The 16,272-nt window shown below is 37.4% G+C and overlaps 1 protein-coding gene across 1 annotated transcript in view; it reads left to right on the top strand.

Annotated features, from left to right (window-relative positions):
• Nucleotides 1–16,272, top strand: part of TNPO3 (transportin 3) — a 78,648-nt gene that overhangs the window by 48,081 nt on the left and 14,295 nt on the right. Inside the window, 9 exon segments of the mRNA XM_086395727.1 lie at nt 350–441; nt 2,785–2,924; nt 5,607–5,798; nt 7,865–7,956; nt 9,147–9,223; nt 11,014–11,074; nt 11,877–12,017; nt 14,619–14,735; nt 15,585–15,679. Of these exon segments, the coding sequence (XP_086251853.1) occupies nt 350–441; nt 2,785–2,924; nt 5,607–5,798; nt 7,865–7,956; nt 9,147–9,223; nt 11,014–11,074; nt 11,877–12,017; nt 14,619–14,735; nt 15,585–15,679 (1,007 nt within the window).

The following is a 16,272-nucleotide window of genomic DNA, read 5'->3' on the forward strand; positions in this document are numbered from 1 at the left end:
AGAGGTTTTACATCATTTTTAAGTGTGTTAATGTATTTATCAGTTACCAGAACCAAGAAAAGACACTCATGTAATTTGTTTTGTTTTTTCCATAATACTATTTTGTAGGGGCAGATGATAATTTGATGTACTCTTGGGAACCTAAATGGATTTGTTTCAGATATTAAACTAGTATTGATTTAGAGTTAGTGAAGATTTGAAAAATGAAAATACTATTCTCCCCTGGCTCTGAGAGATAATTAAATTTAGAAACAAGGGGCTGAATTTAACTAACAGGTTTTTTGTTTTGTTTTGGAACTCTATTCTGTTTTTCTTTTAATGGATCCATAATCCACCTCTTCTTCTCTAGTTATATTCTACTCTGAAAGAAGGCAACCCACCCTGGGAGGTGACAGAAGCGGTTCTCTTTATCATGGCTGCTATAGCAAAGAGTGTTGATCCGTGAGTGTCTATAAGTCTTTTGCTGGGAACTCTTAATATCAGAGGAAGGAAAATTGCGCCATTTTTCCTCATGTGGGATATGTTTGGAAACTCATAGAACTTCTTTCTTCTATAATGCTGTCTAGTCTTCTGACTTCTAAGAGACTAGTTCAGAGTAGCATGCATTGCTGATATCCATGTTTTAACCACATTTTCTATAGTTAAAATTCTTTTGTTCTTGATGCTAGGAAAAGAATGCTGATTTATTTTTCCAACCCAGGCTCCCTTGTGAAAGTTGGTATAATCAAAAATTTATTAGACTGTTAAATTGTTGGCACTTGCTTAGAAGCATTTGAATAGGCACTAATTTGGCTCTCACCTGCTTTTGTGATCTTGGGTAAGTTATGCTTACAAATATTTAACTATATTGTTCTCCTTTTTTCCTGTCTTGGAGAATCATTTTTAAGTTTCAGAGAGGCACATCATAGTTATCGTATTTCTTAAAAGAATAACAAAATCTAAAGGGGAATTATTTTTGTTATTGCTGTTGGAAATTTTTAAATTATTAGAATTTGATTTCTCCTTGCTTAGCGAAGAAGTCCTATTTATTATTTCAACATGAATCCTTAAAAACAGAATTTACTTTGTTCTGTGAGTTTATAAATTGATGCTGGTATCTGTCAAATTTTCCTGTATTGTATGTAATCAGACACCTGCAGTTGAGCTCTCTGTACAGGGCTTTGGTTGGAGAGATGGTTAAGGCATGTATTCATAAAACGTACAGTGCTTCTTTCTTAGCTGGCTTTCAGGGTCTAGTCAATGAAATCTTATATACTTTCTACTCAAGGAAATATTTAAGGAGATCAGAGTTGGTTTGTTTTTCTCTATTAAGAAGTTCTGAAAATCCCATGGACAGATGAGCCTGGTAGGCTACAATCCATGGGGTCGCAAAGAGTCAGACATGACTGCGTGACTTCACTTTCACTTTCATGCACTGGAGAAGGAAATGGCAACCCACTCCAGTACTCTTGCCTGGAGAATCCCATGGACGGGGGAGCCTGGTAGGCTGCAGTCCATGGGGTCGCTAAGAGTCGGACATGACTGAGCGACTTCACTTTCCCTTTTCACTTTCCTGCATTGGAGAAGGAAATGGCAACCCACTCCAGTGTTCTTGCCTGGAGAATCCCAGAGACGGGGGAGCCTGGTGGGCTGCCGTCTACGGGGTCGCACAGAGTCAGACATGACTGAAGTGACTTAGCAGCAGCAGCAGCAGTCCTGAATCACTTATCATACTGTTTGCTTTTAAACCCTTTTTGGTATCTTTTGGAACCTTCAGTAACAGTCTGAAGATATTATGCTAATGATCTAACTGATTTGTGATTGTGTATGAGAAAGGATGCATAGAGAGTCTCAACACTAGCTTAGTGCCTTCAGGAAACATAAGGCATAAATGAAAGATTTTATTTTGTTTTTTCTTTATCCACATTTCACGCCAACTGCATGATTACAGGTGTGGGTTTGTTTTTATTTTTGTTTTATAAAGGGCTTAATAGACTTAGTTTATCAGGAAGGAGCGTTCTTGTGCTAATCCAGGATTTATTTAAACATCTTTCATTTCTGGATTACATTCTGGTCATTTGCAGGACATCCTCCCCTCTGCTTAAAAGAACTTGAGCCTGTATCCTTGAGGGGTGAGAAAAAGAGAAGGAAAAGGAAAAAATAAACTCATGGAGCTGTGAAAAGTATTTGGATAACTTTAATTTTCCCTCATGTTTTAAGTCAGAGCACCTTTATCTATTCCTTCAGCTTTTGTTCTTGATTCTTTAGTCAGTGAGCTGGCCCACCCATGCTTACCTGATCTTAAGGTTTCCATTATCCAGCCATAAGAAATCTTTTGGAGAATAACAACTAATAGGAAGTGGTCTATAAGAATTATTTATTCATTTAGTTATTCAGTAATATTTATTTATTGAGTGCCCACTATGTGCCAGGCGCTGTTCTAGGTGCTGCAGATATAGGAATAAATAGTGAATTCACTAAAAGACATTGGTCCACAGTAAATGCCTACCTGTCCAGTTTGAAGAGCTTTATTTGATAGCAAGATGTGTCTTTAGACACTTCACTGGCATTTAGAAGATTAAGGAGCAGTGTGCTTCTCAACTGAAACAATGATAACTTCCATTTCTGTCTTTTACCCCTTTTTGAGGGTTAAAAATTTTTATACCAGATTTAAGCACTTTTATGCAAATGGTTACTTATTTAGAAAGAAACCCTTAGCAATGATTTGTGTCATTGCAGCCTGTTTATTGGCCATAACCTCACCTCTGAAATTGTTAACTCTGAGTACTTGCCTTCTAAACTCAGGGAGAACAATCCAACACTCGTGGAGGTCCTAGAAGGAGTTGTCCGTCTCCCGGAGACTGTGCATACAGCTGTGCGATACACCAGCATTGAGTTGGTTGGAGAGATGAGCGAAGTGGTCGATCGAAATCCTCAGTTCCTTGGTATGTGTGAACGCTCCCCTCTGTAACTACTGCTTCTGATTTTTCTGATTTCTTTCTTCCTCTCTTACTTTTGCTTTTGTTCTCCTACTTTCTCTTTTATTGATAAGTAGACTGTTTCTAGACACCGAGAATAGATACATGAGTTACTGCTCAGTTCATACATTTTATAATCTGATCACAGTCTTTGGAGAAAGAACCTTTGAAAATTAGATCTCTAGATAGGGTGACAGTTTGCTACTAGTACTCTGCTTCAGCATAAATATTTCTGTCTTTGTTAGGTTTTGGCATAGGCTTGAGCTAATCAGACTCTCCTGTAGTTCTAACCTAGAAGCTGCCAGTAGACTAGAGCAAAGGGGAGGGCATTTCGGTGTTAAATACATACACTATTTAAAAACTAAGAAATATTATTGAAACTAAGTAAGTACAAACTAAGATGAAGAGTGTTGAGTTGTATAACCTCTGGCTGTCTTGAAAAAATACAGATGTAAAATAATTTTATAATTGAAAGTAAATTTAGAAAGAATTTCTTCTAATTCCCTCATTTTCAAGATAAGAAAAGTGGAGTCCAGAGAGACTAGAGAATTTATCTGGGTTAATATAAATAAAGTCCCACTGACACTCAAGACACATATTCTGAGAATTTTAAGAATCCTTAAATGTGTGAGTATGATTAAGTTTGATGTGCTGTGCTTCTCTCTCTTTTGACTGTGCTGGGCCTTTGTTGCTGCTCAGGCTTTCTCTAGTTGCGATGAGCGGTGGCTGTTCTTCAGTTGCGGGGCACGGGCTCCTCATTGCAGTGGCTTGTGTTGTGGAGCACAGGCTTCAGTAGTTGCAGCATGTGGGCTTATGCTTTGCAGCTTGTGGGATCTTCCCGGACTGAACCCTCTCCTGCACTGGCAGGCAGATTCTTTACCACTGAGCCACCAGGGAAGCCCTGTGCTTATCTTTATTACTACCTTTTGACTTGATTTTATTTTACACGTGATCTCTTTTTTTATTGCCTGAAACTCTTACTTAAAAAGAGCTGTGTTGGACTTCCTTGATGGTACAGTGGATAAGAATCCCCCTGTCAATGCAGGGGACATGGGTTCAATCCCTAGTCCAGGAAGATTCCACATGCCATGAAACAGCTAAGCCCATGTGCCACAACTACTGAGCCCGCGTGCTGCAACTACTGAAGCCCACGTGCCTAGGGCCGTACTCCGCAACAAGAGAAGCCGTAGCAATGAGAAGCCTGCCTGCCACAACTAGAGAATACCCCCAGTCTCAGAAACTAGGGACAGCCGAAGCGCAGCAACAAAGACCTATCGTATCCAAAACTAAGAGAGAGCTGTGTGTTCCTGTTCTCTTGTATCTGTATACAGAGCATATGATAGGTAGGCTTACATTGTAGTTGAGCCACTTTCAAGTTCAACATACCATTAAAATTTTTTTCAAAATACCTTATTTTCTAATTCTTAAATGTCTTCACTTATCTGCCACATCATTTGGCTTTCTTTTCTGAACAGTTTTTCCACAGAGAAACAAAGTGCATTTACCTGTTTGTTAACACTTATCATTCAGTATCACCTTGTGTATCGTTTAAATTTGTGCCTTAGTTAGAAGACACAGTGCTGCATATTCATACTTACTGTAGAATAGTCAAAATCACAAATATTCAATTTGTGAATTGAGAATATTTCAAAATATTCAATTTGAGAATCACTGAGGCTTATAGTATTGGACAGGGAAGCCTGGCATGCTGCAGTCTATGGGGTCACAAAGAGGTGGACAAGACTGAACTACTGAACTGAACTGAATAGTATTGGAGTTACTTGGACTAGGTTTTAGATTCTAGTTCTGATTCTCATGCTAAATAGGCTGTGTGTTGTGGGAAAGCAAGGGTTCCTGCTGGGTTGCTGCCTTATTTTTCTCATTAGGCTAAAAATGGAAATAACTTTTAAATGGGCTTTCAGAGAGCATTTCTTTTATGGTATGAGATTACTCTATAGTTCACATAAAGTGCTCTTTAAACATGGATGATTTTTCTTAGGGTTTTTTCATAGAAAAACTTTTACAAAGCAAGGTAAAGGATAAGTAGGATTTGCTGTATACAAATTTGCCTTTATAATCAGTTGTCTTAGAACTCTTACATTGGTAACAAGTAAGACATAATGAATTAATTCCTCTCAAAGTGCTAAGGATCTGTCGCTGTGGTTTTTATAATTATAAAGAAGTAAGTATAAAAGTGTCAGCTTTGGGTAACTTGTCATTGTCCTGATGTAGGTGATTTCTTTTTTATTTTTTACAAGTAATGATTAATCTGTGAGTATTGTGGTACTCTGAGTTTTATCTTCTTTCTTACTTTAACTGTATTCTTAATACTTGGATGGTTATATCCACCAGTGTTTCAAACTGAGTCAGTGGTTTTCAAACCGTGCTTTGTGAAGCCCTAGCAATAAGCAGCAGTTCATGTCCACAAGATAAGAAATGCAAGATAAATAGATAGGCCTCGGAGCTCTCTGACACTGTCACTGAGATCAGCTCCATTTTTATATGTAAATACCTTGGGATTTAAACATATTTCATTTTTTAAAAATGGTTCTTTTGCTTTAAAGGAGAATATAAATCTCTGTTCTAACAACCTAGAAGTTTTCCTTAAGCTTCAAATATGTGATCTTTATGTATGACTTTTCTCCTTAGACCCTGTGTTGGGCTATTTGATGAAAGGCCTGTGTGAAAAGCCTCTGGCTTCTGCTGCAGCGAAAGCAATTCATAACATTTGCTCTGTTTGCCGAGACCACATGGCTCAGCACTTTAATGGACTCCTGGAGATTGCCCGTTCCCTTGATTCCTTCATGTTGTCTCCAGAAGCTGCTGTGGGCTTGCTAAAAGGTATTTACTTAAGATATTAAGAAAGAACAGTCTCTAAGCCACTTCTGGGGATTATCTTGTGTCAAGTTGTATCCTCCTTTTCAGTTGCAATTTACTCAATGATGAGGAAGGTCACTCTGGGAGGAGAGGATGTGTGATTATGTGTGCATGCATTCTTAGAATGTTTTAAGGCTGTATAACTAGTTCAAAGTGCTTATAGAATTTATATCATGATCTTAGATTTTGAGTGGAGTTAACATATTGGAACTAAATCATAGTTCCTTTTTGAGTTGAAGGAAAGAATAAAAAGGGAGACCAAATAAGCATTGCTATACCAAAGAGATAGGTGGAAATTTAAAGGTAGTCTGCCTAGATCAGTCCTGTAACTCAAAGCCAAGGGTTCTGGTCACTTAATGGTCTTTAACCATTACTAATTAGTTTACACTGAATTGATTGAGAGGCAAACAGCCAGGGTAGTGATGAAACTCAAAATAATAGAAGAATTAGAGATATTAATACTTGGGGAAAAGACTTAGACGAATGGCTATTTTTTAATATTTGAAGGATTATTTTTAAAAGAGGGAGCAGGTTTATTTTATGAGTAATTATTATTGACAGTTTACTGGCTTTTAGAAAGAAAATGCTTTCTAACCATGCTTTCTGCAGACAGATTGGTGTGTCCTGTCAGGTAGTGAAGTTCTGACAGCTGGTGTATCAAATCAAAGATTGGGTGATAGCACCTGTGCAGAACCTTGTACATTTCTGTGAGTGGCAGACAGCCTTGTCCGGATTGGATGACTGTTCTTTCTCACTTCTGTGATCAGGTTCCCTACCAGCCAATGTAACTATGCATTTTTAAGACGGACTTTCTTTTTTAAGCATGGGTTTTTGTTGTTTCTCTTCAGAGGCGTAGATAATGAGGCATTAAATCAGGTCATGTATTTTCTTCACTACTAACTGTGGGTATTGCTGCCATCTTGTAATTTTCTAGTGAAATTTAACCTTGATGATAGCATGACAACTAACTTGTAATAAAATGTGGTGTTCCAGTTATATTGGTGGTATCTTCTAGATGGAGAAACCTTTTTAGTAACATTCTTTTCTGTAGGGATAAATTAAAAGGAAAAATTGTGTTTGTTAGATTTTTACCCCTTCTAGTTTTAAGTAAAAAATCTAATTCATCCATGGTTACAGACTGTTAAGAAAAATCATTCAATATTTTATTCAAATTTGAAGGTTTGAATTGATTACTGTTCTTTTGAATAAAATTTTAGGAGATGAAAAAATAATAGTCAAAGGATATAGCATAATGTGTAATCCTTTGGATGTTGGGGAGATACTTCAGCATTTGGTAGGGATTGTGACACAAGGGAAGCTGGATAGGAAGGATCTGGGCCTTCTGTCCCCACTTTAACCTACCTCTATTTTCTTTTTTAATCTGTTTTATTGGAGTTCCAAGTTAAGATTTTATTTGGGGAAAAGGAGAAAGGGGAGATTTTTGCAACTATTTAAAAGTGAAATAAAGACAAACTTAACTATTAACTGTTCTGTTTGAAGCACTCATTTTTACAGGTAAAGAAACTGATGGTCTGAGAGAATGTCTTACCCAGTTCATAGGGTCTGTTATGGTAGAACTAGAGTTAATCTCTAACTTCAACTCATTCTACTTCTTGGATGATAAGAATTGCCTATAGTACTTATCAAAAATAAAGGCTGTCCTTGACCTCCGGGAAATTTGAGAACCATTGTACTATGCTATATAAACTAGCTTTGTCATTGGCCTTGTGAAGATTTTTAAAGTCTTTGAAGGATTGGAAGTGGAGAGACATATTTTAACATCTTTAAACCAGTAGGCTACTGAGGAGAAATAATTTAATATTAACTTCAGTTGTGAATGTCAATGTGAAAGTCTTTATGATCTTCCTAAGCCCAACCATAAAATAACAAAATACTATAATTTTTTAAAAAGTGCTGATCTTTTTAAAAGAATAGAACGAGTTAGCCTTTGTAAGCCGTATAATGTAAACCAATGAATTACTTCAGTGTGGCTTTTATTTTCTTCATTTGTGTCATCCTTTGTCTTTCAGGGACAGCACTTGTCCTAGCCAGATTACCTTTGGATAAGATTACTGAATGTCTTAGTGAACTATGTTCTGTTCAAGTTTTGGCATTGAAAAAGGTGAGTCTAATTAAGAGGTGAAACAAATGTAGTGTGTTTATATGATAGAAAGAAAAGAGAAGATTCTTTTATTTGCAGGTGGTCTTTTAACTACCTAGAAAAGTCAAGAGAATGAACTGAGACGTTATTAAAATTAATAAATTTATCAAAGTAGCTACATATATGAAATAAGTATTCCCAAATCAATAGATTTTCACTGTATCAGAAATGCCATTTAAAAGATACAGTGGAGAAAACACCATTCAAGTTAACTTCCGAAACCATAACCTACCATGTTTCTTTGAAGACTGTTGCGAAAATGTCAGCTCTTCTCAAATTACATTTATGGTGCAATAGCAATGAGCATACCAATGGTAGTTTTAGGAGAACTTGATGAAATGACTCTAAAGCTCATCTCTAGTGATATACTGGTAGAAGTGTCTAAGAAATTTTAGGAAAGAAGAGGAAGCAATTTGCCTTACCTCTTAAAAAGATATAATAATTTTGAAGCTTTATATTATAAAATTATTATATAAATATATATTATATAGTATAATACATATAATCTATACTATAATAAGAATGTCTATAATATCCTAATCATTATAAAAGTAAATGGGAAAAAAATAATACTGTTTTCCTTTTTTTTAATATAAATTTATTTAAATTGGAAGCTAATTATAATATTGTATTGGTTTTGCCATACATCAACATGAACCCGCCACAGGTGTACACGTGTTCCCCATCTTGAACCCCCCTCCCACCTCCCTCCCCATCCCATCCCTCTGGGTCATCCCAGTGCACCAGCCCAGAGCATCCTGTATCAGGCATCGAACCTGGACTGGCGATTCGTTTCACATGTGATAATATACATGTTTAAATGCCATTCTCCCAAATCATCCCGCCCTCGCCCTCTCCCACAGAGTCCAAAAGACTGTTCTCTACACCTGTGTCTCTTTTGCACTGTTTTCCACTGTACAGTGATCTATAGTAAAAGTTAATATGCAGTCTTGGCCAGAATGCAGTAAGATGGAGGAAAATAGTTTGCTAATATGAATTTAAAAGTTTTTACCATTTTGAGTAACTTTCAGGAATCTGATTAAGGAAATAGAGATTGAGACAGAGGTTGATGTACAGAGGCATATGTTGCCATGTTTGCTGTAGGTTTGTATGTTTAATGACTGGGTATTAATATCTTTCTGTCTCTTCAGCTGTTGTCTCAGGAGCCCAGCAACGGCATATCCTCAGATCCCACTGTGTTCTTAGATCGCCTTGCAGTCATATTTAGGTAAGAAGGGAAATGCCAGGTTCCTGCCCTGGGTTACAATCTCTAATGAGACTACTATATAGAAGTAAGAAAGTGTTTTTTTTCCTCAGCTTCTGAGTACCTCCTGTAAACTGCTTCTGTCAGAAGACTAATTTACTGCTATTACAAACTGCAAAGGCAAATTCTAAGAATTTATTTTTGGTAAACTTTTGTCAAAAGACTTTAAAATGTAATTAATTCTTTTGGTCTCTGAATCAGTGATGCTCGAACTTTGAAAAGTGAAAGTGTTGGTCCGACTCTTTTGTGACCCCACAGACTGTAGCCCACCAGGGTCCTCTGTCCATGAAATTCTCCAGGCAAGAATACTGGAGTGAGGAGCCATTCCCTTCTCCAGGGGATCTTCCCTACCCAGGGATGAAACCCGGATCTCCCATACTGCAGGCAGATTCTTTACCATCTGAGCCACCAGGGCAGGCCCTCTCAAACTTCAGCCTGCATCAGAGTCACCTGTGGTGCTTCAGTTCCCAAGGCAGCAGATTGCTGGGTCCCATTCCCAGAGTGTCTGATGGATTGGATCTTGATAGGACCCAAGAATTTACATTTCTGATAAGTTCTCAGGTGCTATTGCATTGTAGTCCAAAGACCATACTTTCATAATCATTGCTATGTAATAGTGTATGGGGGCAGACAAATAATGAATTCTCTTCCGTGACCAGGTGAAATTAAACCTTTTTTGATGTTAAGAGGAGCCTAATAATTAAAAAAGCATTAGAGCAACAGTATTCAGAGAGTGATCTTTCTTAGTTGCATAATATAACTTATGTGTCCTTTAGCTATATCTGGAATATTAATTAATACTTGTATAAAAACCTATGTGGAAGAAGTTGAAACTGAGGTGTTGTTTTAGCTTGTTCTTACCTACAAGTATCTTTTTCTGAGTTGGTATAATGCTTTTCTTGTATAATTAGGGGAGCCCCTGTTGCATACCATTCTGAGAGCGTATTAACAGTCTTATTTCACAATAAATGAAAGAAAATCTGCAAAAGTTGAAATGTCTTAATGTAAAGAAAAATTATATTTTTTTATATTGGGCTTCCCTGGTGGCTTAGCAGTGAAGAATCCACCAGCAGTGTAGGAGACTTGGATTCAGTCCCTGGATCAAGAAGGGAATGGCTCCTCTGCAGTATTCTTGCCTGGGCAATCCCATGGACAGAAGAGCCGAGAGGGAGGCAGTCCATGGGGTCGCAAGAGAGCTGGACACGACTGAGCAACTAAACAACTACGACAGCATATTTTTATTGTTGCTGTTGAGCTTTTTAAAATTAAAGACTTGTTTTCCTTTAAAGATGTTGGTAGTTAAAATCATAGTTTTTGTTTTTTCCTGCTCTCCTTCAAGTTAGTGGATTCTAGAACTAGATAGATAGGTGAATTCAGTGTATTGTGGTGGGCTCACATCGTGTATCATTGAATTTAGACTAGAACTGTGGGAAACATCTTTGGTAGACCAGTTTCAAAAGCTTTTACCTTCTGAGTGCTGGGAATGAAGCAGTACTTGAGTTTCCGTAGTGGATTCGGATAACTTGAATATATTTATTAATTTGGAAAAAACTACATATTCAAGTTTATGAAAGAAAAAAAGATAAAAAGGATAGTTGTAGTGCCCCATACCTGCAGCCCATGTACCCAGAGTTGACTATCTGGTTTTCTTTAATTGGTGAGAATGATACTAAGTAAACTAACAGGGATTAGGGCTCTGTGTCCTTGATGAAATTGCTCTTCTTTCACTAATTTGGATCATTGTCTTTCCCCAGACACACCAATCCCGTTGTGGAAAATGGACAGACTCATCCGTGCCAAAAAGTCATACAGGAAGTAAGTACTAATCGATGCCTGTGAAATAAAGCTTTCTTCCTTTTTCCTTATAAGACTCTAGGTAACTAAAGTGAGAAGGTTCTGTCTTCTAGGTTCGTAGGAAGATTCAGTTTGTTGATATGCATTCAGTATCAATGAAAAGATGAATGGAACTATCCAACTAAATATTTTTGATTTTAGATTTGGTAAGAAAACAGGCTGTAAGGAAACACAGTGAAAGGCCAAAGTAAGAAGAGATTAACTGTGTGAATCCTAGAGTTGTTGAGAGGCCTGGTCAGTACTGGCAGAATGTTTTTGACAAAGCTGATTAACCATCATAGCTTCCTCTTTGACAGTACTTCCTTTGTAAAAACTCAGAGTAACATGAGGATCAGAGGGCATGGTTTGAGAAGTGCTTTTCAGACTTAAGGGGAGAAACACCAGTTATCCTTGAGTGTTCATTGGTATCAGATATCTCTTCCTTTAACTTGTTCTACTTCTTCCCATCCTAAATCAGAAGTTCAGAGTTTAGGAAAATAGAGATCTTTGTCTTTTTAGTAAAATTAGTCATGCTTCTCTTCTGTTGTAAAGAATTACTGTGCTTCCCTTTAAGACGTGGTTGTTTTTATTGATGGATAGTGTATTGAACCCCAGCACATAAACACACACCCACTGACCAGAATCAGGCCATGTGTGTTCCTGTAAAGAAAGATTCCCCCAAATTATTTAAAAGTCAAATCAGTTTTTACCAACTTGGGAGCATTTTTCTCAGCACTTAGTTGTTCATTATTTTCTTCCTGTGCTCTTTTCACTTTCGACTCAGATATGGCCAATTTTATCTGAGACTCTAAATAAGCACCGGGCTGATAATCGGATTGTAGAGCGTTGTTGCAGGTGCCTCCGTTTTGCTGTTCGCTGTGTAGGCAAAGGATCCGCAGCCCTGCTGCAGCCACTAGTCACCCAGGTGAGTTCCCTGAAAGATGGAAAATGTAAAGGATACAGAGTTTTGAAATAGGAGGCTTTAGAACAAAAGCTCTTGCTAATGAAATGAAACACTTCAATATTTCTTAAATACAAACTAAAAAATATTTGAAAGATAAGTAGTGCCTGTGGTGGGTGTGTTATTTTTATGGCAAATAGCCTGTAATCTGTTCTGTGTAGTGATAGTCTAAATAGCACCACATCTTAGTGTAAAATTCATACATGGGAATGATGTTAATGAATCAGCTCTTATGTATTAAGCATTTTATATTAATTTCCTTTCTGAAAATGTGGCAAGTCAAGCTTTGCTATTTCTGGCCTAAAGAGATTTTCTTTTTTCTTCACCATAGTTAGTTGTTCATATAAGTGTCTTATTTGTCAGGAAATAAATTTGACTCTTTCAATCAGCATGATTGGTATGTAATTATGGTGATGTGGCTCTTGTACATGGCTCTCTGAGATCATATCATCTAGAATATTCTTTTGAGATGCCTATGACTAGTGACTTAATTTACTAAGTAATTTATGCTGGGGCCCCAGCCTAACAGCAGGGCCAGAACTAGATTTAGGCAAGTGGGCTGCCATGACCTAGAATTGATGGAGGCAGGGCAAAGTGCCAATCTTGCATTTGCAGGACTCTGAGCAAGTACCTTCTCAAATTTTGCACTCATCTGTGAGGAAAGCTACTACAGGGCTTCAGGCTAGACCTCACCCACTCAACCAGAAGTGGCCTTCTCCAACTGGGCAGGGCATCTATTGGACCGACCCTGACAGTGAGTGCCCCTCAAGTTCTTAAGTTCTGCCTCACTCTTAAGGAAGCTCTTATCCTGAACCAGGGTCATCCTGTTGCTGTGTCAGTTGACACTTACATGATCACGCTTCCTTAAATTATAGATTTGATTGAAGTTTGTAAAGGTAAATATGTTAACAGAATTTTTTTAGTGATTTTTCTGCGTTTACTATACCCTGAGTACAACAGTATGTGTTACATTTAGACTGTGTTCAGTTCTGGTCAAGTGTCTTCTTCAGTGCAGTACATCATGGGTCTTATACAATGTGGTTTAATTCCCCTTTGCTATTGGAGGATATGCCCATGACTTCTGGGCTTCCCTGGTGGTTCAGATGGTAAGGAATCTACCTGCAGTGCTGGAGATCTGGGTTCAATCCCTGAGTTGGGAAGATCCCCTGGAGAAGGGAGTGGCTACCCACTCCAGTGTTCTTGCCTGGAGAGTCCTATGGGCTGAGGATCCTGGCGGGCTACAGTCCATGGGGTCACAGTCAAACAGGATGAGTGACTAACACTTTGAGTCATGACTTTTATATTGCTCTTATTCCAGTAGCATAGGGTAGCATCTTATATAGGAGGTATGTTCAAAAGTCTGTACATGTGACAAAAAACCTACAAATTTGAGGTCATTAAACTCCAGCCAGTGGGCTTGCCACTTGTTTTTGTAAATAAAGTTTTACTCATAGTCATGCGTAATCATTTAAGTATTGTTTATTGGCCATTTTTGTGCTTCAGTGGCAAAGTTAAGTGATCAAAAGTTTATAAAGCCAGCAGAGCCTAAAACCCTTTGCTATCTGGCCCAGCCTGTAACTTATTCATTAAGTACAGCATACAATTTTGAGTATACAACACTAAACAGATTCATAGCTTCCATCTCGTATTCTTTTCTCGTGCCATATGCTGATAAGAGCCAATTACTGGACCCTTCCACCCCACCAAGATCAAAGAACTGAATTTATGTAATAAGATCAAAACATGTGTGTTATGATGGCTTTTTTTTTTTTTTTTCTTTTTGCCTCACTTCTTGACTTGCAAGATCTTAGTTCCCCGACCAGGTATTGGACTCCAGGCCCCAACAATGAATGCACTGAGTCCTAACCACTGGATGACCAGGGAATTCCCATGTGATGGCATTTTGAATAGATGAATGTATGGTGGCCTAATTTTTGGAGGATAGAAGGGTAAAAATTCTAAACAAATAATTTAAATACTTATATTGTATTAAAATTTTTATTCTCTAGAGGTCTAGATAATCTTGATTAGAAACACTGTTCTTTACCCAAAAGATTAAATAAAAGAGTTTATAAACCAATTTAAACAATGCCTTCTGTCTCCTCTAAAATGAGGGGCATTTGATACTTTGTTCCTACTGTGATTTTTTTTTTTTTTTTAAAGAATCATCTTTAATGCATATAAGAGCAACCTGTTGGTTAGAAAGTTTAGGTATACTTTAAAAAAAAAAAAAAAAAGAAAGTTTAGGTATACTTTATTAGGGCATTGCAAATATAACAGAAGCCTCAGATAATAACTTATGAATAGTTCCAGTCTGTAGTATTATACAATTCTCCTACAGCATTGTTTTGAAAAGGTGAAAGGTTGAAGGCTTGAAAGAACTCTAAATAGAGAACTTGAAAATTATTGAGCCCTATGGTTTAGAAAATGTTTCCAACAAGCTTTATTACGTTGTCTTAAAGAGAAGAGACCAATCTATCTCAGAATTTCTTCCCTCAGACAGCTACCTAAGTTGACACTCTTTGAGAGATGAATAATTGAACTAATTGGTTTTTCCCTTGGCAGATGGTAAATGTTTACCAGGTACATCAGCATTCCTGTTTCCTGTACCTTGGTAGTATCCTTGTGGATGAATATGGCATGGAAGAGGGCTGTCGGCAGGGACTACTAGACATGCTCCAGGTATGTTCTCTTGGAGGGTCTGAAGGCCTAGCAGTGTGTTCTTCACCATGTCTTTAATTCTGTTGCTTTTAGTTTGCTTTTCAAGCATAATGATTTCCTAATATGGAGGTAGATCTTCCTAGTTATTCTGTGGACAGGCCTGCTTGGAAGAATGAGAGAGAGATTGACCACACAAATATGCTGGTCATTACAGTTATTGCTGTCTAATTTATGTTCTCCAGAGATAAGATTTTTTGGGAAGGTGGGCAAGTGGATTTAAAATAAAGGATCTTTTAGCTCAAGCATGATTGTATTTTTAATTTCTTGCCTGAACAGCCAGTGAACTAGTTTACTTAGCAGGGATGGTCTCACCTTAGGGTAAATAGCAGGCATTGGAAAAGGCTTCTCATATACTGCTTTTACCCTCTCCTAGTCAAAGAGGGGAAAATATATTAGGGAGTTAAATCATGGTGCTCCTTTTCCCAAGATGTCTTTCCCTTTAAAATTGCCATTTCATAATTATTATTATTAAAATGTCAGCTACTCTCTTAGTTGACCAGATCATATCTAGTATATAAGCACAGCTGTCACTTTCAGAAACTTCTAAAACTTTGAGATGACATCTATCCAATTTCATCAACAGAAGTCTGTACCCTAAACCCTTTCTGAAATGTAGACCTCATATGTGAAGACTGTTTATGTCAACTGAGAAGGATTTTTGTCTTCCCTTTCTTGATCTGAATCTCATCACAGTCTTTTTCTTATCTGTGCTTTACCTCTTTGTTCTCTGTGTATGTTGTGATATTTAGCAAGTCTGAATCCCATGGCATTAATTTACAAGCATTTGTTTTAAAATCATTTCTGTTTTAGGCACTGTGCATCCCCACCTTTCAGCTCTTAGAACAGCAGAATGGACTCCAGAATCACCCTGACACAGTGGATGACCTATTCAGGCTAGCCACAAGGTCAGTCCTTCTGAAAAGCAACCTTTTCTTTTATTGATCATCCTCATCATTGCTTGGTCTTGTCACCTAACACTTACCTGTTTCCTTCTCTGTAAAATGAGGTAAGAGAAGTAGGTAGAGTAATTATTCATAATCCAAAGTTAAATCGTGAACCAGACTATTCCCATAAATGAAGAAGAGTTGGATAAGTACAAGGGGAAATAACTGAGCTCCTTTCATAAAGGAGGGAACACACCCATGACAATAAAAATGAGTTTTGCAAGAACATTTGACTAGACAGTCTCTAGAATCCTGTGTGGTTTTAATGTTTTGTGCTACTATGATGTCATGCTTTACTTCAGCTTTTTCCTTGAGAAGCTTGGCATCCTTAAAATATAATCATATCTCAGAATACAATTTTTTTAGACTTTTAAGGTACTTTAAAAATTATCTGGTACTGTACTTCCCATTTCTGCTCCTAGCCTGCAGCCCTATTTGTTGCTTGTTTGTATTCATTCTTAGTCCCTAGCTCAGGAATTTGATCCAAATCAGTTGGTAATGAACACTTTTTTTGGTTAGTTTTTGGACAAGTTAGAAAACCCTTTTTATTTATT

This window comes from Bos grunniens, chromosome 4 (assembly GCF_055505025.1).
Source record: "Bos grunniens cultivar Pamir isolate PY7600 chromosome 4, Bosgru_T2T1.0, whole genome shotgun sequence".
NCBI classification, from domain to species: domain Eukaryota; kingdom Metazoa; phylum Chordata; class Mammalia; order Artiodactyla; family Bovidae; genus Bos; species Bos grunniens.